Source organism: Micropterus salmoides, unplaced genomic scaffold, assembly GCF_014851395.1.
Source record: "Micropterus salmoides isolate LMB-PRFRI ecotype aquatic unplaced genomic scaffold, ASM1485139v1 Ms_hic_scaffold_2229, whole genome shotgun sequence".
NCBI lineage: Eukaryota > Metazoa > Chordata > Actinopteri > Centrarchiformes > Centrarchidae > Micropterus > Micropterus salmoides.
Window position 1 is genome coordinate 1 of NW_024041406.1, and position 25,377 is coordinate 25,377.

A 25,377-nucleotide genomic window follows, 5' to 3' on the forward strand; every position below is an offset into this window, starting at 1 on the left:
GGCTTGCCCTCTCCACCTCGGCTATCTCTTATTAACACTAGTAACTTTCAGGTGTCTCTTCCTCCAGGGCTGGGTCGCAGACATGCACCCACCATCTCGACAGGACTATGTAGCTATAAGCTTTGCTAGACAAGGAAGTGGAAGCTACAGTAACAGTAAGCAGTGGAGGAGGCAGTCCTGCTGGAGGGTGAGTGATCCCCATCTATGAGCTGCTTTGAAAGACCTTTCTTCTTCTTCTCTAGACTTGACGGTGCTCTGGTTTCCCACTCTGCAAAGACCTGCGAAGTACAATGCTATTGTGTTCCACTTTAGCCCAGTGCTGGCTTTAGTTGTCGATACTTTCCAACATATGCAAAAGATTTAGAGGATTAGAAGAATCCTTGGTCTTCTTTTCTGTGCTGTGAGGTAGAGCTGGGTGTTGTGCCTGTGGTGAAATATTCAGAGTTTACTAAAATTTTTAAGGACAGAGTTATACCAAAAAGGAATGACAAAACATACAACAGTTCTCAAAGTATCATTGCACAGGCTTTAATAAGTTCAAGTTTCTGTTGATTTGTCATTCCATCTATTAAAGAAATGCATGTTGCATATTTGAGATATCCTGTGATCCTTTGAATAAAAGCTGTGGAGAAGCTGAAAATAACTGCAGACCACTTCTTGTCTGTTTTATCATCAAATTGTGTTGGTCAGCTGCAGCATACCTGCAGCAACACAGTAATGTTGTGCTTGTGGATGAGCCACACAACTCGGTACAAATGTGCAGTCGAATCTTCATCGCTGCATAAGTAAGCGTTTAGATAGCAGTTCCTTCGGTTCTATGACTATGTGTAAGCTGTTGCAAACGATATACTTTACTAATGTTACATAAAATCTATATACCCGTACTACCCAAAGATATTAGACTTTATTCATTAAAAAATATGTAGGAATGTATTCCATTTGTGAAAGCAAGTCAAAGTGGTCTCCTCAGAATTAGTGCAGTTGTGATACCAATTTCCAATAGTGCATTTAGCAACTTATTTTGCATATACTTCTGTACTTATTGCACTAATTTAAGTTAAGAGGTGGAATGGTGATGCGTACAAGTATGATATAGGGTAGTTGATCCATTCTTTAATGAAAGCCTTGGGTCTGGCATAATGGGGAAAGTTACAATGTTAGCAGCATGGTAATTTGACTCTTCAGAGAGTGGTAACATTACCCCTACTTTTGTATGTTGCCATATTATGCGACCAAAAGTGTTACGGTATCAGTATAAAGATGTACACTGCCAGGTGGCTTAGCAGAACTTGAACAGCCTTGGTGGTGGTGTGTGAATGATTAGGTTCATGGTTTGTTTTAGAAAGCATAAAGGACATCATCTTAGCTGTGCTGCCCCTCACATGATCAGTACACCACAGCAGTTTTCCTATTCACACCTTTGTAGCACCACATTGATTTGAGTGATGACACCTGCTTGTTTGGTACCATAGACATTCTCCAGAAACTGGATAGAATTTGGCATTATTCTCCATCTTCCTCTCTTCTGCATACCTACAGAAATGGAAGCAGCTGTCCAGGCTGCAGCGGAGCCTCATCCTTTTCATCCTCGTCCTCCTGTTTATTTGTGGAATTGCTTCCTATCCTGCTGTAACTGAACACATCAGAGGTAATGCTATTATATTTTAAACATCTCCTTATGATATCCCTTTAATCTGAGTCTCTGGCATGCTGTCAGAGCTTTCAAGGAGCTGGAGCTGTTAAATGGCAACAGAATAATTAGTTTTTTAAAAGGTGAAGTTAAGGCAAGCATATTGATCATTTATCAGTTTGACAGGGGATCCTGGGGCTTCTAACCCGTGACCTTCAGTAATCATTAGCCTTGCCACTATTGAACTAATGTTGCTGCATTACTGTAATGCTTTTATACTAAATTTGCTTGTGTGTGTGTTGAGGCCTTACAGATGGCGAGCAAGACACAGACAGTAACAGCATCCTGAGGCCTGTCATCCCTCATGTGCCACCTCTCAAACAGGGCCCACCACCACTGCCAGAACAACCCTCCCAGGTTTCTATATATATGCTTCTCTTCTTTGAAGGGAAGCACTGGGTTTTATATTCAATGTCAATATATATTTGGATAGACAGATTGTGTTATTCAGGTGACTGTAGTGAAGAGTTGGAGTTTTGTTTGGAATTAGATAGTTGGTAGTGTTGTACCGAATGTTTTTTACATTCAGAGCTTCCACTGAGGTTTTCGAATGAAGCTTCAAATTTCTGGCTCTCTTTGAAAGAGATTTGAATAAAGGGACATTTTAAATAAATTCAAATGATGTGATTGAGTGGTCAAGCTTCAGAGTACATGGGGAGAGTGAGCTGTGTGAATCAGGGAAATTGAACGTTATGTCGCTCTGCAATTTCACCGCCAAAACACTGGTGGTGGGGTTTCTGTGTTCCATTGTGATGACTTTTGCTGGTGAGCCGGCTAACTTCCGGTCTGGCCCTCCGCTAGCTTGAATGGGGTTAAAATGATAATGGTGAATACGGTGGCCCTGAGAGGCCAACGCACTGCAATTTTAGAAAAAACATTCAAATTCATCACAACACAACACATTTCCACAACACACTTCGACAACACAACACATTTAGACCACACAATGTTTGTGATGAATTTGAATGTTTTTTTTCTTAAATTGAAGTGTGTTGGCCTCTCAGGACCACCGTAGATGCAGCTCTTCTAGACTTTCCAAATGTTGTAGACTGGATAGATCAAATAATATTGCGTCGACTCATGTTTTTACAGCCGCTTGTTTGGCCCCTAGTAGATCTGGCTTCAAAGTACAGAGCACTTCCTGTGAGCTACCTTGGATGCTACCAAGTCGACCAATCACAGTTCTTGTGGTCTGTGTTGCAGATGAACATGGAACAAAGACAAGACCTGTAGGTCTTCCTGTTTACAATCATTTACATAACTGTCAATGTGTATGGGGAATAACAGAAGTTTAGAATATACTGTCATGGCACTAAAGGTGCTGTGAAAAATTTGGGTAGGTGTAGGCATATAGGTGCACCAGTGCAATAAATGCAAAAAGTTAGTCTGGAGCCCTGCTACCTATTTTCACTATATTGGTAAATATGGTCACTAGACCCTTGCCACTTCGACTCTAATACGGAGTAAACTCAGGTCGGAGTCACCCTCACAGCCAAATCGAGCTCATTAACCCTCGAAGGGTTTAAATACAGAACTACCCTCTCCCTAGCGTAAATAGGATCTGGCTTATTTTTCTCTGCCTTTTTTGCTTGTTACGCTCACTCTCAAACACATTGGCAACGGACCCATCTGTGAATAGCCCCTTCTCTTCGTGCACAATCTGAATCAAAACACGATCATGCGCTGGAAGAACGATTATTACTTTCCCCCACAGAGTAGATTGTTGAATCAGTTCGGAGTTGAATGGTCCAAAACTAATGCATTCAAGTTAAGTCTGATAAGTTAGTCTATGTTCTTGACGCAAGGCTGTCAATCTCTGAGACCCACCTTCAAATAAGTTTCAAATAAGACTTTTTCAGATGTTGTGAGGGCATTTCCGTTAACAACAGAGTAGTAGTGAATTGACTGGAGAAAAAGTGCATTTACTGTTGCCATGGTAATAATGTGGTAAGTATAAGGTGTGGGTATATATATATATATATATATATATATATATATATATATATATATATATATATATATATATATTATATATATATATATATATATATATATATATATATACCCACACACAGTGAGGAAAATAAGTATTTGAACACCCTGCTATTTTGCAAGTTCTCCCACTTAGAAATCATGGGGGGGGTCTGAAATTGTCATCGTAGGTGCATGTCCACTGTGAGAGACATAATCTAAAAAAAAAAACATCCAGAAATCATAATGTATGATTTTTTTTTAACAATTTATTTGTATGATACAGCTGCAAATAAGTATTTGAACACCTGAGAAAATCAGTGTTAATATTTGGTACAGTAGCCTTTGTTTGCAATTACAGAGGTCAAACGTTTCCTGTAGTTTTTCACCAGGTTTGCACACACTGCAGGAGGATTTTGCCCACTCCTCCACACAGATCTTCTCTAGATCAGTCAGGTTTCTGGGCTGTCGCTGAGAAACACGGAGTTTGAGCTCCCTCCAAAGATTCTCTATTGGGTTTAGGTCTGGAGACTGGCTAGGCCACGCCAGAACCTTGATATGCTTCTTACAGAGCCACTCCTTGGTTATCCTGGCTGTGTGCTTCAGATCATTGTCATGTTGGAAGACCCGGCCTCGACCCATCTTCAATGCTCTAACTGAGGGAAGGAGGTTGTTCTCCAAAATCTGGCAATACATGGCCCCGGTCATCCTCTCCTTAATACAGTGTGTGTGTGTGTGTGTGTATATATATATATATATATATAATATATAAATTATTATTATTTTCCCTCTCCCAAACTTAGGACAACAAAAATTATTCTGTAAGGTCATCTTGTAAATGTATTCACTGCGCAATTAATCTGTTGACAGTTGTCCAACGAAGGTTAAAGTCAAGGGCAACTGGACTTGGTTGAAGATACTGGAAGACGTTTCTTCCCTCATCCAAAGGACTTCTTCAGTTCTGACTGACTGGCAGGGAAACTCAGCTATTTAACCTCAGTGGGGTCGTTGGCCCGGGTCATCGATACCGCTGGTTCGTTAGTGTTCCTGGTTGCTGTGACGACAGTCGTTACAGTCGTTAAGACTACCTGTGGCCAAGACTGAACGACCATCGTTGGTATCTTCACCTGAGGCCAATAGGTTACGTTTGTTGAGTTTCCTGGGAAGTGATGAAAGGACAGCATTGTAAGTGGGGGATAAGTGGTGGCGTAGACCCCCTTCTCTGTTCAATGACGGCTTCTCAACCCTGGTGTAGATGGCTTCCTTGACACCTCTTTCAAACCATCCATCTTCTCAGTCTAAAATGTGCACCTGGTGGTCCTCAAACGAGTGTCCTCTTGACCTGAGGAGTTGGCCCTTCTGTGTTGAGCCGTGCGTTTGTGTAGTGGTTGTTTAGTCTCCCCAATATACAGGTCTGTGCATTCCTCACTGCATTGGACCGCATACACTAGATTGCTTTTCTTGTGTTTGGGTGTGCGGTCTTTGGGGTGGACCAGCATCTGTCTTAGTGTGTTCTTGGGTTTGAAAAACACAGGGATGTTGTGTTTGTTGAAAATCCTCCTGAGTTTCTCTGATACTCCAGACAGATATGGAATCACAATGTTGTTGTATTTGACCTTCTTTTCCTCCCCTGTAGTTTTGTTCTTCTTGGATCTTGCGGCTGTTTTCACAAAGGTCCTTTTAGGGTATCCACAGGCTGTAAGTGCCCCCTTCTGGTGGTTCTGTTCCTTCTCTCTTCAATGTGTACAGCGCAGTCCAGGAACGCCAAACTGTTGTTGTGAACATCTTCTCGTGTGAATTTGATATTACTGTCCACAGAGTGGATGTGTTCTGTGAAGGCTTGCACTTCCTGGCTTTTAATTTTGACCCAGGTGTCGTCCACATATCTGTACCAGTGGCTCGGTGCTGTTCCTCTGAAGGAGTTGAGGGCTGTGCTCTTCCAGTATCTTCAACCAAGTCCAGTTGCCCTTGACTTTAACCTTCGTTAGATAACTATGACCTGGATGACTGAGAATCTTCATAGACATGTTGACAGTTGGTTTCACCGATAGACATATAGCTTAATAGAGCCCGACCGATTAATCGTTTTGCAGATATTATCGGCCGATATAAGCTTCTTGCAGATATATCTGCATCAGCATTTATAACAGCCAATATATGACTATTAAAAGAGAAACGGAGATTCTTCCCTCATGGTATGAGTGTTGCATAGTTTGCCCCCCAGAGGGAACGCTGCAGTTCCTTTGTTCAAAACACTGCAGCACCACAGAACAAAACATCAGCTGACCGCAGCCTACCAGGGCCACGAAGAGTAGCTCCTGGTAGCTCTCACACTCAGTGTTCCCAGTGAGTTAGTCAGTTGTCATGTCAATTACATGACTTAAATAATAATAAAAATAGCCCCATCACTTCTCCTCTGACCAGACCAGACTTCCTAACCCTCCTGTCTTTCACTTCCCTCTCCAGGCTCGCAATAGTATGATTAATGTTATGGTAATGATAGGTGAGTGGCGGTTACTCTGCTGACAAACGTGATTGTAGATTTATTTCTGGAACAATTCTAGCGAATGGTCCTCTTATTTCTCTCTAATTCATTACTTCTAAATATTCTTAAACCTCACTTACAGCAGTTGACGCTGCTCGTTGCTAAATTAGCCACAAAGCTGGCTAATGCCACATGTGTCAGTAGAGGAGCACTGACTTAATTGAGCGGTTAAACTGTATTGTATAAAATATTCCAAATATATCTGCGAGCTGCTTGTCTTGCAGTCGGTACGTTGGACATGAGAGGGGACTTAAATAAACAGGAGCTGAACAAGTAGGCCTAACTAACACGGCTTCCAGCCAAACAAAGTTATTTATCTATAAACTAGATGTGTGTACTACATAGTAGAAAGTAGTAATTGTGGCAGATTATATGTAAGATAATAACGTAGGTAAACTCAGGACAAAAAAATATATAATTTTTTTTGCCTATTCAGGAGAGCCCTGTTTACCATTAATATTATAGCAGTGACATGAGATTAGATATATGGTATTATTATTGTAAGTCATAGTAGTATATTGATATATTTTTTTATAGTTTCTGTTTAGCTGGCCCTCACAATACATACACTATTTAATTTATTAATAATTTAATTAGATATTTGTAAAATGTTTTCTGTAGTATTATACATTTGACTTTGTCAAAACTTTAACATTTTGTTGTACTTTTGTTCAAAGTACTATTATAACAATAGAAAAAGTTTATTTTTATACTGCGTTATGTCATGGTATCTTGGTGAGGTCTCAACATAACAAATATTAGGGATAATCTTTGCTTATGTCATGTGTCAAATATTGAAATCGGCATCGGACTTAAATCCCATATAGGTCAGGCTCTATAGCTTTAATTAAGTTCTAGTATCTGCAGTTTAGGAATGGGGGGGGTGTGCGTAATATTTACCTATAATGTGGATCAATCTGCTTTTCTTTCCTAACAACTCCTTACATGAAGTGAAAATTTTAATAGTAAAAAGTTAATAGTTTGTCACCATTTGCCCAGAGGAAATTATCCAATAAGAGAGGACCACCTGTCCTTCAGAATCGTCTTCAGAAGAATGGAAACGTATCAGATACAGTGGTTGAAGAAAAGGCAGCGGGCAGCAAGAAAGAAGGGCCGGAGGGGGCCGTCATCAGGTGAGGCTTGGAGAGTGATCACAACTAAAGTTAGTTTTGTTTATATGTATTATTTATTGATTTATTCTCTGTGACTTTCAGCTGGCGTGGGGCAGTGATTGACAATGACCAGGCCACACAAGGCTCCAAGGATGGGGAAAGTAAGGAGGTTTCACCTGCTGACCAAAAGGCCAAATCATCAAAAGAGTCAGGTATCTGCAGGTTATTTTTAATCACCTTGAAATAGTAGTTTTCCATTGAGCACTTTCAACAAAATTAAAACAATTGGGTCTCAGTTTTTAGGAGGTTTGACTGTGTTTGAGTCAGACCATGAAATGTATCAACTTATCAACTAACTTATAAGTGCAACAGTCGAATTCCAAATCACTCTGTAGACTTGGATGGGATAATAAACTGTTATCTTGTCTATATTGTGTGTCACAGAAACTAGCAGGCCAGAGGCAGTGCGTGAAGCTTTCAGACATGCATGGAAGGGTTATAAAGACTTTGCTTGGGGCCACGATGAGCTCAGGCCGCTGTCTAAGTCCTACAGCGAGTGGTTTGGCCTGGGTTTGACGCTTATTGATGCCCTGGATACCATGTGGATCCTGCAGCTTAAAGAAGGTAGACTGATCCTTGTGCTTTCCAGCTGGGAATGTCTTCCACTTGACTAGGTCATTGCTATAGAAATATGTGTGTTCAGATAAAACCTTCTCAGGCTGCTCTTGCTACATAAACCACTTCTCCGTCATTTATCAGTATGTTAAGGATGTTCCACAACAGATCTAAATACACTACTCCTGTGTTACACTATCCCCTCTGTATAGCCTGAAAGTTCCGTCAGAAGTAGCATATTTAATGGATTGCTGAAGTGAGGAACAATTAAAATTAAATTTCAGATTATATTGGTGAATTTATAAATTAATCTGTATTTATTCCCAAATCTGTGTAATGCTGTGTTGTAGAGTTTGAAGAAGCAAAGGCGTGGGTGGCCACAGAGCTCACATTCAACAAGAATGTAGATGTCAACCTGTTTGAAAGCACCATCCGCATCCTGGGAGGCCTGCTGAGTGCCTATCACCTGACCGGCGACATCCTGTTTCTAGACAAAGCTGTGAGTCCACACGCATGCAGTATTTACACAACTGTGGTATTTATTTTTGTGAACCCAGCTGTTTCATGTCCCAGCTTAACAAATACCGGTTGTTTCTGTTTTTGCTGAAGTGGATAAAAGTGTTGGAAGATATATTTTATCTACCATTGCCAGAAACTCTGAAAACCGCATACTGTAACTTATCCACATGTGTGCTTTCATGGCCTTATTATTTTCCTCCACATTTGACTCGGGAGCAGACAGTGTAAAATGTGTGTGAGGGTTCAACAATCGGAGGAATGGTTGAATTTGTTTGCTGAAACTTTGACCAAGTCTAAAGATTAATGCAATTATTTTTTATGTAGAAATACTTAGAGAAGGAAATTAACACCAGCCAAATGCGGCGGTGGATTTGCCGTTTGGCGGCCAAATGTTGGAAAGCTATACCTCCATGAAATAAGGCAGCATGAAAGCTAGTGTTAGGGAGCTAATTACAAAAGTTTTACTAGGAGTGTTTTTAGCTTTCAGCTGGGTAGTTAGTGGTCCAGTCAGTGTCTGACACACTGTCAGACCCTCTAATGGTCCTGCTGTCCTCCCCAGAGATCAAGGAGATTGATCCAGAGGCTGTATTAAAAAAAAAATAATGATCCCACAAAAGCTGTGATGCTGTGGCACCAGGACTCTGTCAGAACCAGGAGGCCAGAAGAGACTGATTGTAGAAAGTGAGCAGTCTGATGAGCAGGTTTAAGTTGAATGATAAGCAGCAAGAGTGAGCAGTGATAAGATTTAAGTTTGAATGATTTAATAAGCATCTTGTAAGTTTATAAAACAATTGACTGTTATGTTTTAAGTACATTTGATAACACTAATATAATTTTGCTTCAAATTTCACTCTGGGTCTTCTTTAAGTTTGTATTTGACATAATATATTATTATCTCAATTAATAGGTCAGAAACAAATGTATATGTGACACAAAAGGCAATTTATCATTTTGGTCGGTAAAAATACACTTGGCCGGTGGATCTTTTGATCTACTAGCCACCTTGGCAGATGAGCCAAAAAGTTAATTTCCACCCCTGGGTGCAACTAACTTTTATTTTCATGAAATAAAACCCAAGGTGAAATCTTCAGATTGCTTGTTTTTCCCAGAAATTCTCTAGAAACCCAAAGATAGTGAAGTTATATCAAATAAGACACAGAAACAGAACATCTACACATTTCAAAACACGGAGCATATGTAATTAAAGTCAGTCATGAATGACACTTGAATTTGAGATTCTCAGTACCTTTCATCTGCAAATATCTGCGTGTAATCTGCATTCTTTCATTGCAGAAAGACATAGGCTCCAGGCTGATGCCAGCCTTCAACACCCCGTCCAAGATCCCCTACTCTGATGTGAATATCGGGAAAGGCACGGCCCACCCCCCTCGCTGGACTTCGGACAGCACTGTGGCCGAGGTTACAAGCATCCAGCTGGAGTTTAGAGAGCTCAGCCGCCTCACCCAGGAACCACAGTACCAGGTAATTGACCAAGGGATATGGCCCCGCTGATCCAGAGTCTGCCCAGAGAGTTTTAAGATCGGCACTTAGGCTCAACTTTCCATTTGTAATAGTGCTGACACAACTTGATGTCGTGCTGTTACATAACATTGCACTGCACAACAGCACTGACTGATACCACATCCCATCTGCAGTTGCTGTTTTAAACTGGTCTGAAGCAGCATGAATTTGGCATTTCGTGAAGATTATGATTACTCAAGTAATTATTTTAGTCCTACGTTAAGCTGAAAGCACAACTGAGGCTGGCAAATTACAGCTGAAGCCAATGAGAACACGAAGTGCAACAATCTGAGGGGATAAATACTAACAACATAGCATTTTCCTCTGGCGCCACCCTCAAGTTAACGTTTTACAGCGGGGTTTTTTTGCTCCCTTTGTTGTAAGATCTAGGAGGTGCTAAATTGTCTCACCAATGGTTTATCCATCAAGTAGTTTTGTCTTCAGTTTTTGTCATTAGCATTACAGCCTCGCCGAGCTGCAAGTAGCATGTAGCTATAGACCGTACACAATTGGAGAACTTGTTGTCTAGACTGGGTGTTTTTCCTAAAATAATCTTGTATGCATTGATGCTTACTGGGTTTGATATCAGCTGCTGCTTTCGTTGCCTTGCAGCAGCCATGGTCATCTCTCCCATCGGACTGTGGCTAGCTGTCAACTGCAGGCTAATAAATTCGTGGGTCACAAGAGATGGGCCACATACGAACCCAAGAAGTCTTGTTAACATGGTACGTGTCTTAGCCCACAGAACTGCAAGGATTCTCCTTAAAAGGAAATTTTGAGAAGACACGTAAAAACTGATTCTGTCTGAGAATCTTACGCACCCAGCACCCAAACCCAGTCCTGTTTAGTCATTTGGTAACAGGAACAAAACGCATGGACCAGGTTCATCAGTCATTACTGCTGCCCAGAATGATAGAATCTACTGCAGATTTTCTGAAAAATGTAAACATTGTTTGGGGTCAATTGTAGTAATAAAGAATTCACTGATAATCAAGAAAATGTAATTGTTACTAAAAGAAACGTTAAAAATGGACTTCAGCTTTAGTGTATACAGATTTATTGTGGTTATTTAATGTATATGGATGGTGAGCAACGCTGTAGTTGCAGACTATGGGCTAATATGCACAGGGTTATGATCACAACCCCCTCCAAGCAGGCATACTGACTAACTGGAAGGAGACGTTGGTAATACAACAAGGACATGATCGCACACTAATAATGGTCTTTGTTGGACCGTACAACCCACCTGGAAGTGCTGTTACCAGGCCTTGACCCTTTCCAGAGATATTGTAACAACTGGACAACATTGCAGGCGGGTGTAAATAATGCTAGGATTGCTTAAATTTCTGTTAATTGTTAATACTGCAAGATTTAAGATTTTTGAGTGTTCTACCTCAGATTTGCGAAGTGATCAGTGTTTGTCATCAAGTGTTTGTTCTGACCATAAAGAAAAGTTTAAAACCACAATTAACCATCTTCAGCTTTCACTCAGGAGCAAAAGTCAGCCTTTAACTTGAAAGAAATAATGATTTCACATTTATCCTGATAATTATCGATATCAAATGATACAACCATTTTTTTTATTGTAGTAATAGCAATATAGTATTTCTGATTTCCATCACATAATTTATTCATGTGTGTTTTCGGCTGTAGGGTACTATACGGGGGGGCTTCCCCCAGGAAAATGTCTAGTGTTAGACGTATGTTGTGCTGATTGTTAAATCAATTGGCAAGTCAGTGTGGGTTTAGGCATTTATAATTAGTGTTCTTGATATTTTACAATTATTTTTCTGTCAAGCTAATTTTCCAAAACCCCCCATATATTAACTCATCCTGACTTCTTAACTTTCCCAGGCTGCTGTGGCTGAGGTTATGGAACAGGTCCGCAAGCTGGACGGCAAGCTGGACGGTCTAGTGCCAATGTTCATCAACACAAACAATGGACAGTTCACGCATCAAGGCATCTACACATTGGGAGCCAGAGCAGACAGCTACTATGAATACCTGCTGAAACAGTGGATACAGGGAGGCAAGAAGGAGAACCAGTAAGTCGGACTAAAGATTCCCAGCATTCACTTTCACATGAGTGAATGAATAAATAAATTTAGTTTAGTAGTTATTAAAATCAATCCGCAGACTTGAAACTTAGCTCATTATAGCTAATGCATCATAATGAAACACACATCCTCCAGAGTTTACATTAAACAGTTTCCGGGTTTGACTAAAGGTGCTATCAGTTTGCATTATGGTAAGTACTGAACCTGGTGTTTTTGGAGTTTGAGCTAACTAGGGACAAATCTGGACATCTTAGTCCCATATGTCTAATCTACTGATCATTTTCAGTATCCATTAATGTGCTAATTACATTCTCTATTAATTTTTTGTTTCTAAAAGTTGTGTCAGTTTCTCAGAGACTTTAGTCCAAAACCCTGAGGGATTTGTTTTATTGTCATACAAGAGAAAGAAAAGCAGCCAATCCTCACATTTTTGAGCTGGAACCAGAAAATTAGGAAAATCAGTAAAATAATGAATCCTTCAAATAGTCCATTCTTTTTACCTCACTTGACTAACTAACTAAATGTTTTAGCTCTAGGTGTATCTCTGCCAGATACATTGATTTAAAAGCGGCCAATATTTACTTTGCATTTGACACTGGCTGGTGTTTTAAAGGATACCTATTATACTGCATTTCCAGCCCTATATTGTGGTGCTGTGACTCCTGCATGGAAGCTTTGCATGGCTCAATGTAAAAATCATTTTGTATCTTATACTGGCCCTTCAGGCAGGCCCTCATTTCAGCCTCTGTCTGAAACGAGCTGTAGATGCTCATGTTTACCAGGCTGATGTTGCTGCAGGTACAGATAGACTGAGCATATGTGTTGCCAGGCTGCAGGCAAATTACCATAAATGGAAAACCGGCTTCGTATGACATCATACAGAGCGGCGAGTAGAAAAACCTGTTGAAATCCGAGCATTCAGAACAGCAGGAAATCTGAGGTTCTGTCTCCAAGGGATTTCTTTTAAATATGTTTACCTCATTTTTTGAAGCTTTGGCCATGTTTAACATGAACATCTGACATTGTGACACTGTATATAAGACATAAAAGCATAATAGGTCTGCTTTTAAAATAAAGTTAGAAGTATTTATACTGTTCTATCAGCACTAGCAGTGTTTAGTTACTTTGGCTGCGTCAGTGGGACCGATAAACGATGGATACACTGGAACAACAATGCACACACTCAGCACCACTTGAGGGTTAGATTAGGCAGCTTTGAATATCTGAAATGTTTTTGTTTTAAACTGTTTTGTGTCACTTCTGGGTTTTGTACTACATCAGTTGGCATGTATGTTGGAGTTAAAGGGGAATATATTCGATGTTCACTCAATTAATTCTTGAAGAAATCATCTGCTGCATGATTCTGTCTGCGCGTGTGTGTGTGTGTGTGTGTGTGTGTGTGTGTGTGTGTAGGCTCTTGGAGGACTATCTGCAGGCAATCGAGGGTGTAAAGAAGAACCTGTTGCAGAAGTCTTCACCTAATGGCCTCACCTTTGTTGGAGAGCTCTCCCATGGACAGTTCAGCCCTAAAATGGTCAGTAATTCCTCAACGTTCTCCTACCGATCAGTACTAATTTAATCTTAGTTGTGAACCTTCTGTTACCCTGTCAAATGCAAATTCATTATAATGTTCCCTCTTGTTGACCAAGGTGGTCCAAGTCTGTTCAGTCAGGGTTAGTTGGTATTGATAGTAAGGGAGATCATTTAAAAGCATGTGGTGTTGAAAGATTGTAATGAACTGTACATTCATGTATTCTTCATGGATCTACATGAAATCACATCACTGTACATTTATTTGCCTCGCTAACAACTGGCTTCAGTGGGCCTTAGTGGGCGTTTGAAACAAAGAGCTAAACACTTCTGAAACATGTTTTCATTTCTTGGGTTTTGTGCCTATTTTAAAATATGGACAAACATTCTGAGCTGAGTTGATGTAATCTGAATATTTTATAAGCTGTCTGTTAACTCCCGGTTGGGTTTTTTCAGGACCATCTAGTGTGTTTCCTGCCAGGCACTCTGGCACTTGGTGCCTACAACGGTCTGCCTACCGATCACATGGATCTGGCCAAACAGATGATGGAGACCTGTTACCAGATGTATGTCAAGATGGAGACGGGCCTCAGTCCAGAGATCGTCCACTTCAACATGCATCAGGGCAGCACCCGAGACATCGACGTGAAGGTAGGTAGAGACAGCGCTGCAGGAGAGGGTAAAGCGTGTCCGCGTCTAATCATGCAGCAGTGTCCTTTTTAATAACATACTTTAGTACCTACAAACTTGTGTCATTCCAAATTTCCCACTCATGACACAACTCGCATACAAAACTGAGGATGTTTGGGAAGAATGGGACAATCATGAATGATTTAGGAAGAGAGAGAGTTTAAATCAAGCAGATGTTGAAACTCAGAATTTTGTCTTCTTTTGTTTTCTGTGTGATAGCTTGCGGACAGACACAACCTCCTGCGACCAGAGACAGTTGAGAGTCTCTTCTACCTGTACAGGTTCACCAAGGACCACAAGTACCAGGACTGGGGCTGGGAGATTCTCCAAAACTTTAACAAATACACCAAGGTTAGTAGGATGAAGGCTGTCTACACTGATCTGTGTGGATCAGACAAACTAAGAATCAGTCTGCAGTCTAATGCAGAGCTGTCTGCGTCCCTCACACGATAAGGATTGGTAACATCTGTTATCATTAAGTCCATATTAAACAGCCTGTTGGCATAAACCATATGGAAAATGCAAGAAAGTAAGGAAAAGTCTGTAGTCTGTATCCACATCTATTCAGATATCTATACAGCCTCTGTGCTGCCCCCGGCTCTCTCATGCAGAGCTCCCAGTCACTCTGTAGCTGTCAGTCGAGCTCTCTCCCTCCACTATGCTGGGTCTTCCTCGCACAACTTAAATGGAGCGATTTTCCGCGTGTTTGCGTCATTTGCACCGCCTGATGGGAACTGCATCTTTGCATTGACGTTATATGTAATCAGGCCGTGCGGAATACTCGCTTCACGTTGTTTGTGGATGTTTCGTTAAAGACGCAGTTATGCATTAGGCTGAGTTTAGTTATCCGTGCAGAACTACAGTCAGCTAGTAGTTCAAGTAAGTAAATGTACATATATATAGCCCCACAGGGCAAGACAAAAGGCATATCTTTCCTGCACTGCTTCCCTCAGTGTCCTTCTGCTTGAGTGTTTCTTTTTCCTGTTTAATATCTAACAGCAGGTATGGACGGGCCAGTGTGTAATTATTTATTTAAGCAGTTAATTATTGCCTTCTCAAAAAACTTGTCAAAGGAGTTAAAGTTAGGAACTACAAATCTCCCATGTATTAACTAACAAATACCCTTCACAGTTTATTCCAAATAATTCACTTGTGTTTGTCTCTCATTTACAAAGGAGAAGGGTTAGGTTCTCAATCTGTAATCTTTCTAAAATCTAATGTGGACAAATCCCTGTTCCTTTCTCCTCAGGTTTCCTCTGGTGGTTACACCTCCATCAATAATGTGCGAGACCCAGACTACCCAAGTCCCCGAGACAAGATGGAGAGCTTCTTCCTGGGAGAAACCCTGAAATATCTGTACCTGCTATTCTCAGATGACCCCAACCTCATTAGCCTCGACCAGTATGTATTCAACACTGAGGCTCACCCCCTGCCTATATGGCCTTCCACTGCGTGAGACACGCGCGCACACACACGAATTCCAGTGGTAGATAAAACTGTGTATAAACAAGACAAATATCTCAGGGTTGGTTTAATACCAAGAGAATTCCTTCGTCTTCAGTTTCAGTAACTGAATATTGTGATAAAACAACAACCTTGACGGGAAAAAAAGCCTACTTTTCACTGATCGAATCAACTGTTCGCTATGAGCTGATGACAGGAGCCTGGTTCAGTTCGTGGTTTGTTTATTTATTTGCCTGGTGGATTTCATTGCGTGGTTTCGTAGTGAGTTTATACTGGAAGCAGAGGAAGGTTTCTGTCCTGACTGCCCATCAGCAGTAAAGAAAAACCTGATTGTGACTGAACTGAAGATTTCTCAGTCTCATGTTCCCGGGATGAGGAGGAGTGTCGGGTTGGACTGATAGGTGTTTGAAAGCTTATACTGATATTTTCAGTTGAAGGTTTTGAGCTTTTGCAGTTGTATTCTTATTAAAGTGTAAATGCTTCTGAAACTGCATCTAAACGTTTATGAAACAAAGCCAATATCTGCCCCTGTGGTCTGACCCCAGAGCTGGGAATGACCGCAGGCTGGCTGCCTTCGTAGCAAATCGTTTCCTGACAGCAGCCACCAGCTGTCTGAACTAAAACCAACCCCTGCCTGCTGCATCTACAGCCTGACCGCTCCGCTGACATGTCTGTACATAGGTGTGACTTTTGCAGGGATATGAGAAAAAGCTAATTACTCATCACACTGTGTGTAATATAGTCAACAAGGGCTCTGGCTCTGAATCCTCAAATGTCCTCTTTCTTATGCTGTCCATGTATTTGCTGTCCTGCTGCGTTCATGTCATATAGGAAATATGACTTTACAATGAAATATCTCTGTTTAGCAGTGCTGGGAGCAGCCTTCAGATCCTTTACTTAAGTAAAAGTACAGAAATATTTCTGCCAAATATATTAAAAGTGAAAGTACTCATGGCTCCATATGAAGGACCGAATTATTGTCTTCAACCTGGAAACCCAAAAGCTGTATATAAGGGGGCAATTATTAGCTGTGTTATTCAGTGTGCAGGGAAGACATGGCAAATGAATTGGTGAATTCTTGAGGCACAATTTAAATTTTCCATTTTCACCAGTTATCTAAGATGTCTTAGTAAATGCTTTAATAAATCCATTAATTACAATGTATGAACCCTTTTTTAATATCCCTAATAAGACATACTTTAGTGGTACCCAACATTTTAATATTGCATCCAGTGGAGCTGACCTACTTTCAAATGCTGTGCAGTTTTTGTAACAACGCATCATATTTTATAAGTTTTATAGTATGTTTGTCTTGCATGTAAAATCTTAATCTGAAAAGTAAGCAGTAACTCCAGAGGAGAGAGAAATGTACATTTTCCCCTAATTAAACTGTAGAGGTAGCCTGGCATTAGACTGGAACCTCTCCGTTCATTTAAAATTTCCAAGGGGCGTTATCGATGGGCACAGACCAAAATGCCTCTGGACGCAATTCAATAGACCTACAACCAATCAGTAACAAATGTGGTCAAATTATGGTAAACAGTACACTAAAATGTTTCTGAAAACATTTGAGGAAGGAAAGTAGGCAATGCAGTAACAGAATCTTTATTCATATGCCAGTTTGTGTTGGATACCGGTCCAGCCCTACAACCAATCAGAGCAGAGAAACGTGACTTTTCTTAAATCTTTTTCTAGCATTGCTTTAATTCAAAACTTGAAAATGCATAATAATAAATCTTTATTTAATCATGGTCTATCAGGTATTCGCCACAAACACAGCAATCATATAGTACTATTTTTGACAGTAAAAAAAAGTGTATTTTTAAACTAGTTATCTTGGTGAGTTCTCATAACTACACATAACAAATGATACAGAACATCCGTTATGAAAAGAATATCGGCCAATGTTTCAGATTTTAAAACCCTCAAGTATCAAAATCGTTATCAATCTTAAAAATCCCCCTTCGGTCGGGCCATAGTTGCTATTCAGTTAAACTCAGTTTATTCCCACTGACATGAACGCAGCATCAGATGATCATGGTTTGATGATTCCAGATGTAGTTATGAACTGTGAAGCTTTTGTTTTGAGGCCACCCCCATGGGTTCATGTGTCTGTGCTGAGCAGCTGCTCCTTAATGTTTGCGTCTTTATAATTTTGCCATTTTCCTGGTGTAGAGTACATTTGCTTTCCTTTCAAGAAATGAATTCTTTTTAAATATAAATCTAGCATAATATATTGATTTGTAGTGTATAATTGCAGCTACCTGAATACAGTGAGCTCTCTTGTGCATTTGTTTTTTGTAGCCACAGCTTGCAGTCATTCATGTAAATATTACTAGTTTACGTATAGCTCTACTTGTAGGTGTTTTTTAAGAATTTGTATTGAGACCAAGCTCATGCTGTACATTCTTTGTAGTGTTTTCTTGTCTCACTTATGCCTTTTTAACGTTGCTTCAGACAACTGTCCGTTCGTTTCCATTTCTATCCATTCCAGAGATTTGTACATGTGCATACATTTCCTACAGTACAAGGTTACTCTGATCACTGCTTTTACAGTAGAACAGTGAAATAAGGATTGATATTTTAGAGAAATTAGGTTTACATAATGCTCATCTCTACCAGAGTGTGCATTTAAATCCTGCCTACAAGGGCTCTGTGTGGTCCCTCCCTGGATGTATTTCAGCAGTATTTTTGAGCCAAAGATATGTTGAAAATCTAATCGGCCCTGTGGTTTGCTTTGTATGGGCTTTCACCATGAAAAGCCATTTCTCCAAAGCCGCCTCTTTCAGGAAAACACAAAGGAGATTTTTTGTGCTTTTGATAACAATTTCGCTAGTGAGAGTTTTGAAGGCTAACACTACTATATTTAGACTTAAGTGACTGATTCACTTATAGTTTAGTCAAAGCCACCAAGCAGACTGCTTTTAATAGGAGGCTGCACACAGAGACATCATTATTTAGTCTTCATGATCAGTGCATAAAACTTTGGTTTTCATCATAAAGTAATTTACAGTGGCCACCAGAATGTAAAGTGGCAAAAGTGTACTTTTGCCAGAATAGAAAGATTCAAACGTCATGTAGACCATCATATCAAGTGCAAGAGAAATACAGCATTTATAAACTTAACTCACATAGCTGAAAAGTTAAAAGCTCCATCTTGGAGCAGCTGGTATAGTTGGGAGGATTACTCCTTCATTTACAGGGCTCCAAATGAATTATGGGTACTGAATTATTTTTTTTTCCAGGGCTTAAGAAGTTTGTTACTGTGTGAACAAACACTGCCTATTATTTTGGGTTACTGTCATAGACAAACATGTTAAAACTAGAGCCCAACCGATATGAGGTAATTGCAGATAACTTGGTATGTCCGTTTTTGCCAGTAAATGACAATCATCATAATAATGTTGAGTGTTGTCGTAGCATAGTTTGTCCAGGAGAAGGCACTCTGCAACTCCCTGTTGGCAATCTACCACAAAACACAGCGGACAAAATCAACTGTACTTTTGTTCAAAGTAGTATATATAACAGTAAAAAAAAATTTTAAACTGTTTTTTTTTAAACAGTTATCTTGGTGAGGTCAAAATCTGTATCGGTCGGGCTTCAGTTAAAACGTTTTGGTCTTGAAGCATTTGCAAATACTGATGCAATTACATATGAACATGTTCACGTTATTAGATTTACTGTAAATAGAAGATGGTGTTAGTGAGAGAAATGTTTACAGAAATACTGAAACCACTCATGCAGCATAATCATCCTCACCTGACTGCTCAGTGTGTTCCAAACTGCCACAGTTTTACCCAAATAGTCTTTACACAGCTTGTGACAGGTTCGAAGAGGCTGACAGACAAAACCAGTCACCATTAGAATCCAATGAAAGTGGGTCTAAGCTGGATATGCCTGTTTGGGGATGTCTGATACTTAAAGAATATCTTTAGTGTAGTGTCTTCAGCTTTACTGTGCTGAGGTGTTGACAGACCAGAATCTCTCCTGGAGACTTTCTGAAAAGTAGAAATCAGAATCCAGTAAATGTTTCAAAGACATTGTTACAAACTGCAGTTTGTCTGTGTCAGACCTGACATGTCCTACATCAGTCTGAAGTCTGGTGGGGTTTTTTTTTCAAACAAATGTTTTGTCACCTGGTGTATAATAAACGCTGGATCAGCTTTAGTTTTGTACAAAAAAAATTAAACATTTTATTAACAGAAACAGAACATTTGTGTCGATGATTGACTCAGGAAACACAGCAGGTCTGCAGTAGAAGCAATATTGTACTGTATTTGGATTGACTTCATGGATCTTAAAGATGATTTGTAATTTTTCTAAGCTAACACGTCCAGATTTATAGGTTCCAGCTTCTGGACCAGGCCCTCCTGTAAATAGAAGCTGTTTTTCAATAATCTTCCATGATTAATGGAATACATTTGAGTTTGGACTGCTGGTTGGACAAAACAAGCAATTTGAAAAAAAAATAAATCAGTGAAACTTGAGAAAATGGCGGTGGGCATGTTTGTTTGTAATCCTGTTGCCTTTGTAGAATCTTGAAATGTGATGAACAATGCAAAACATGATTTGTAGTTTAATGATTTTCATTAAACTATCACTACCATCCAGGATCAGTTTTAATATTCAGCAGATGTAAGCTGACCCTCCATTCCTGCTGTGTATTGTATTGTGGGCCAGCAACAACTTGAAGATGAATTCTGGTACAATTGTATTAGAAGGGACTTATTTGATTTGAAAGAAATAACTGGTTTTATGTTCAGTCCTGAGACACTCAGATCCGTGCTTTTAAGTTGACTGTCTTAATCTGGTCCGCTCCATCTTCACCCACTGTACAATGAGGTCTGCTTCCATCTTCCTGGCACTGATAACTGACACTGGATCAGCATCATTAGACCCTCTGTATAAAACAGGAAAATGTCAAATTAGATTTTGCTTTGAGAGTTTAAAAAAAAAAAAAAAGTAAAGGACTACTCTCCAGGGGCTAACAGCTTGCTGTACCTGAGATCCAGATGATGGGCTCCTCCAGAAATGTTGACAGCTATTAGTGAGGAGCTCAAGGACTTGCGTACCTGTACAGCAGAGAGCTGATTGATTTAGACTGAAAGCAGTGACTTCACGGTTTACTTAAGTGTACTTTCTTGGTTTAATCTCTTACCCCTCCATTTGCCCATGGGTCCAGATCTCCATTGGAGAAAATAATGTTGCTGGCTGTAGAGAGGGCTGTAGAAAGGGGAAAGCTCATCAGAAACAAAAACCACCTGTCTTTCACTGCCACAGTTTCTGTGACTCTCTAAATAAAAGAGTGCCTCCATGATAGGAAAGGGCAGTACACCAGTGTCATAGACCTCATCAGTGTGATGACGTGCCACACATGGATTTTGCAATTCCGTCATTGCCATGATAAAACAGTAATTCTAAAAATAAGCCTATCTTGTTGCAAATAAAAGACAGAACATGTGTGTTACTTAATATAAACTGTATAAAGAGCTAGTGGCCCTTACATTAGTTACGAAATAAATAAAGAGAACTGGTGAAAACAGGGGAAGAAAGAATGGGCCTATAGCCTTTTGTTTGAAAAGAGATGACTGCGCTTTGCATGTTCTCCCTGCGTTTGCGTGGGTTTCCCCCGCCATCAAACACGTTAGGTTAATTCTCCTGTATATGTTGCACACATGCATAGCCTGTCAGGATATATTTTTTTTGACAATATAGAAATGTGCAATAAATGATTTAATTAATTTGCATCACAAACACATTAGCACAAAATTTTTCTATTAAGATATTTATTTTGTTGAGATTTTACTTTATTTTACTCATGCATATTTCTTGAAAAAAAGCTTTACCAATGAATGTAGGTAGGGCTAAGGAGCAAAAATCAGCCTTTAAGCTTGAAAGAAAATGATTTGACATTAATCATTATCACTGGACTGCTTCACCATCTTCTTCATCGACGACTGGAATATGCGCAGCAAATGCCTTCAGACCTTCTTCCCCAATCAGACAGGAGCAGTAATTGTGCACAGACTGAAGGGAACACTTTCTGCCTCGCGTATTGGACACAGACTTCACATTACTATTGGTAAGTTGCACCAATTCAAACCCATAGCCTGAATATATAACATACTTAGGGTTTTCAGCACAAAAAAGTGCTATTGAGAAGCATAATACTCTCCCATGTCTCCCTTCAAGGATCCATACTATTTACATATTAACAAAATATTAATTCAGAGTTATCTTTGATCAGGAGATATCCTTTATCTCTCACATTAAACAATCATCAAGGACCGCCTTTTTTCACCTACATAATATTGTAAAAATCAGGAACATCTTGTCTCAAAATGATGCAGGAAATCTAGATGCATTTGTTACTTCTAGGCTGGATTACTGCAATTCCTTATCAGGCTGCTCAAATAAGTCCCTTAAGACTCTCCAGCTGATCCACAATGCTGCGGCACATGTACAGACAAGAACCAGGAAAATACACATTTCTCCTTTTTTAGCTTCTCTGCATTGGCTTCCTGTAAAATCCAGAATAGAATTTAAAATCATTCTTCTTACCTACAAAGCTCTTAATGGTCAGGCACCATCTTATCTTAAAGAGCTCGTAGTATCTTACTACCCCACCAGAGCACTGCGCTCCCAGAATGCAGGGTTACTTGTGGTTCCTAGAGTCTCCAAAAGTAGACTAGGAGCCAGAGTGTTCAGCTATCAAGCTCCTCTCCTGTGGAACCAGGTTCCAGTTTGGGTTCAGGAGGCAGACACCATCTCCACATTTAAGAGTAGGCTTAAGACTTTCCTCTTTGATAAAGCTTATAGTTCAGGTGAGTCCTGAAATGAGGTCCTCTCTCCTCCTTTCCCTCTTCATTTGTATGCATTCTTGTCCCATTAATGCATGTTACTAACTCGACTTCTTCCCTCCCCTAGTCTGCTTTGTGTGTGCTTTCTCGTCCCTCTCCTCTCTCCTTCTGTTGCTTCCTGCAGGTGTTTCTGGCTCCAGAGCTGTGGGGTATGGATCTGTGGGCTTCCTGCTGCCCCCGTGTTCCTGCTCGACACCCAATGCCACAATTATTATAGATCTATTGTTAGGGCCCGAGGACACTATTACTGTTTTTTTCCACATGAATCACTTTTTTGACGGTCTAAAGGTGCTCTAAAACTCACATGTAAGAAGTGGCCAAAATGTACATTAATTTGTCATTTGGTTCTCGCAAAACTGCCCCTACAAAAGCCCCTACACCACAATTGACCTAGATGTACAAAATGTTTGTGGCACACGTATCATTGTGCTACTGTCTTTCCTCCTGCCCCCCTGTCCACCACAGCACATGAATGTTGATAAACGAGCAATCACTCTGCACAGTGAGGCTCAGACATCCTAATGAAGAAACACAACAAAACACATCTGACTGACTTACAAATATCACAAGTGTGTGTATTGGAACAGATCCAATGTACCCAAATCCCATTACTTTCAATTTCTAGATTACACCTCTTGATACCATGATATTTCTGGACAGTATGGTGTGCTTAGTAGTATCTAGTGCTCACCATCACCCCAGAACTGGGTTTTGAGCCACTCTGGTCGTGGAACCACAGCCCAGCGCTTGGAGCAGTAAAGTACACGGTCTGTCTCAGTGAAGCCCATGGGAGGAAACATGTCCGTCACATTATTGCTCTCATAGCACAGATCAATTTCTGTGCAAGCCTGCAACCAGAACAGAAGAAGGGGTTAGTGTTAGTATGCTAATCAGTTTGAAGATAAAGCACCATAGATGAACGGGATATTTATTTTGTCAATGACATTCCATCCATCAAAAATGGAAATACAAAACAAAAATCTTTATTGTAATGTTTTTTTTTTAAATCATTACCATTTTATTTAAATAAATCATTTACATGTCAAAACTCAGAATGCATTGTGTGTTCCATTGTAATGGATAACAATAACAATTTTCAGTGGTTATTCCATTACAAATGATTCACCTCAATCATCCAGGAAGAACATCAATTCAAGACAAAATGAAACTATCCCTGTATGAAGGTTTCCTGTTCAGAAGACACCAGAAGGCAGGTGTGAGGTGGTTCTCCATGAGCGTGAAGTGTACAAAATATAAATGTACATATCTAGTATGTCTGAATTTCAACCAGGACTAAATGCTATTGGTACTGGTATCAACAGATCAGGTGTATCTACCTACACCAAATACAACAGAAGGTACTTCATACTCCTCCAGATGCTAAATTGTTGAGTTGACTGATACCAACCTGAAATTATCATATACTGACATTTTGATCAGATTACATGCAAGTACTTAATGCTGTGTGTTGGTGGTGGTGTTGGAGTACCTGATAGTCCCAGGCCAGGCTGTCGAAGCCCAGTCCACAGCCAGTGGGATCAGCACACTCCAAATACAAACTGTACAGGTCAAAACAGCTCAGCACCTGTGGAGTTGTACACAATCCCTGCACGAAAATGCAATTAGAAATACAAGTTAAGGAAAATCGTTTACTGTGCAAAGGATGAGAGGTCTTATCTTCACAGGTCTGTCCAAATACCACGAAAGTTGGGCCAGCAGTTTACCTAGGCAGAGGCAAAATTTGGCCCTAATCAGCCTTTTGTTGCAAAATCATTAAATATGGTATGGTTATTTTTCCAAACTACTCTTTTTCTTAAATTATATGTTTTCCATCTCAGTGCTTTGGGCCATGCAACTGCAGGTTTGCGTTTGGCTTGTAAGCACATAGTATGTCACACATCAAAAAACCTTTATCTAGGCATCCCTGCATGAGCTGCATCTCCTGATACATTTAGACCCCCCCCCTCACAAAATCAAGTTTTAATAGAACAACTTCCTGCAAACTGCAGTGAAAACAGACCACATATGGAGATATGACATCACTTCTGCCTGATTTACACAAAACAAAGCTTTTTTTAAATAAAAAGTCAATGTTCATTTCCCACCTGCAGTCTTCCTGAGGTTGGTGAGCAGGTCAGATCACTCAGCATGGTTTCACAGGCCACCTGAACAAAGTCATGTATACATCACTTTCAACTGCAGCCTCCTGTTAAAACATCTGGAACAGATCTGTCTTGCCATATCTGCTCATTTACGTATACCCCACCTACAGTGAGGAAAATAAGTATTTGAACACCCTGCTATTTTTAAGTTCTCCACTTAGAAATAATGGGAGGGGTATGAATTGTCATCGTAGGTGCATGTCCACTGTGAGAGACATAATCTAAAAAAAAAAAAAAAAAATCCAGAAATCACAATTCATATTCACTCATTTTTTAACTATTTGTATGATACAGCTGTAAATAAGTATTTGAACACCTGTCTATCAGCTAGAATTCTGACTCTCAAAGACCTGTCAGTCTGCCTTCAAAATGTCCACCTCCACTCCATTTATTATCCTAAATTAGATGCACCTGTTTGAGGTTGTTAGCTGCAGAAAGACACCTGTCCACCCCATACAATCAGTAAGAATCCAACTACTAACATGGCCAAGACCAAAGAGCTGTCTAAAGACACTAGAGACAAAATTGTACACCTCCACTGGGCTGGAAAGGGCTACGGGGAAACTGCCAAGCAGCTTGGTGAAAAAAGGTCCACTGTTGGAGCAATCATTAGAAAATGGAAGAAGCTAAACATGACTGTC

The 25,377-nt window shown here is 40.1% G+C and overlaps 2 protein-coding genes across 3 annotated transcripts; one reads left to right on the plus strand and one right to left on the minus strand.

Moving 5' to 3' along the window:
- The first annotated feature begins 57 nt into the window (after positions 1–57).
- Positions 58–19,920, plus strand: LOC119917792 (endoplasmic reticulum mannosyl-oligosaccharide 1,2-alpha-mannosidase-like). 2 transcript variants are annotated; one of them, XM_038738211.1, is made up of 13 exons: positions 58–187; positions 1,540–1,648; positions 1,935–2,047; positions 7,206–7,339; positions 7,421–7,530; positions 7,763–7,942; positions 8,284–8,432; positions 9,746–9,934; positions 11,828–12,018; positions 13,444–13,564; positions 14,017–14,211; positions 14,470–14,601; positions 15,500–19,920. In XM_038738211.1, exons 1-13 carry the CDS (start codon positions 83–85, stop codon positions 15,704–15,706), a joined length of 1,935 nt encoding a protein of 644 aa, XP_038594139.1. In that variant the 5' UTR covers positions 58–82; the 3' UTR covers positions 15,707–19,920. The 2 variants fall into 2 exon arrangements, with proteins under 2 accessions (XP_038594139.1, XP_038594140.1); XM_038738212.1 differs by having other exon boundaries at positions 1,944–2,047.
- Positions 19,921–20,493: 573 nt separating this feature from the next.
- Positions 20,494–24,180, minus strand: LOC119917793 (dipeptidyl peptidase 2-like; the record flags this gene model as incomplete). Its single annotated transcript, XM_038738213.1, has 5 exons — positions 20,494–20,614; positions 20,716–20,786; positions 20,873–20,937; positions 23,266–23,422; positions 24,064–24,180. Coding segments are annotated over 5 exons (522 nt in total), but the record flags the coding sequence as incomplete, so codon positions are not given.
- Positions 24,181–25,377: the final 1,197 nt, after the last annotated feature.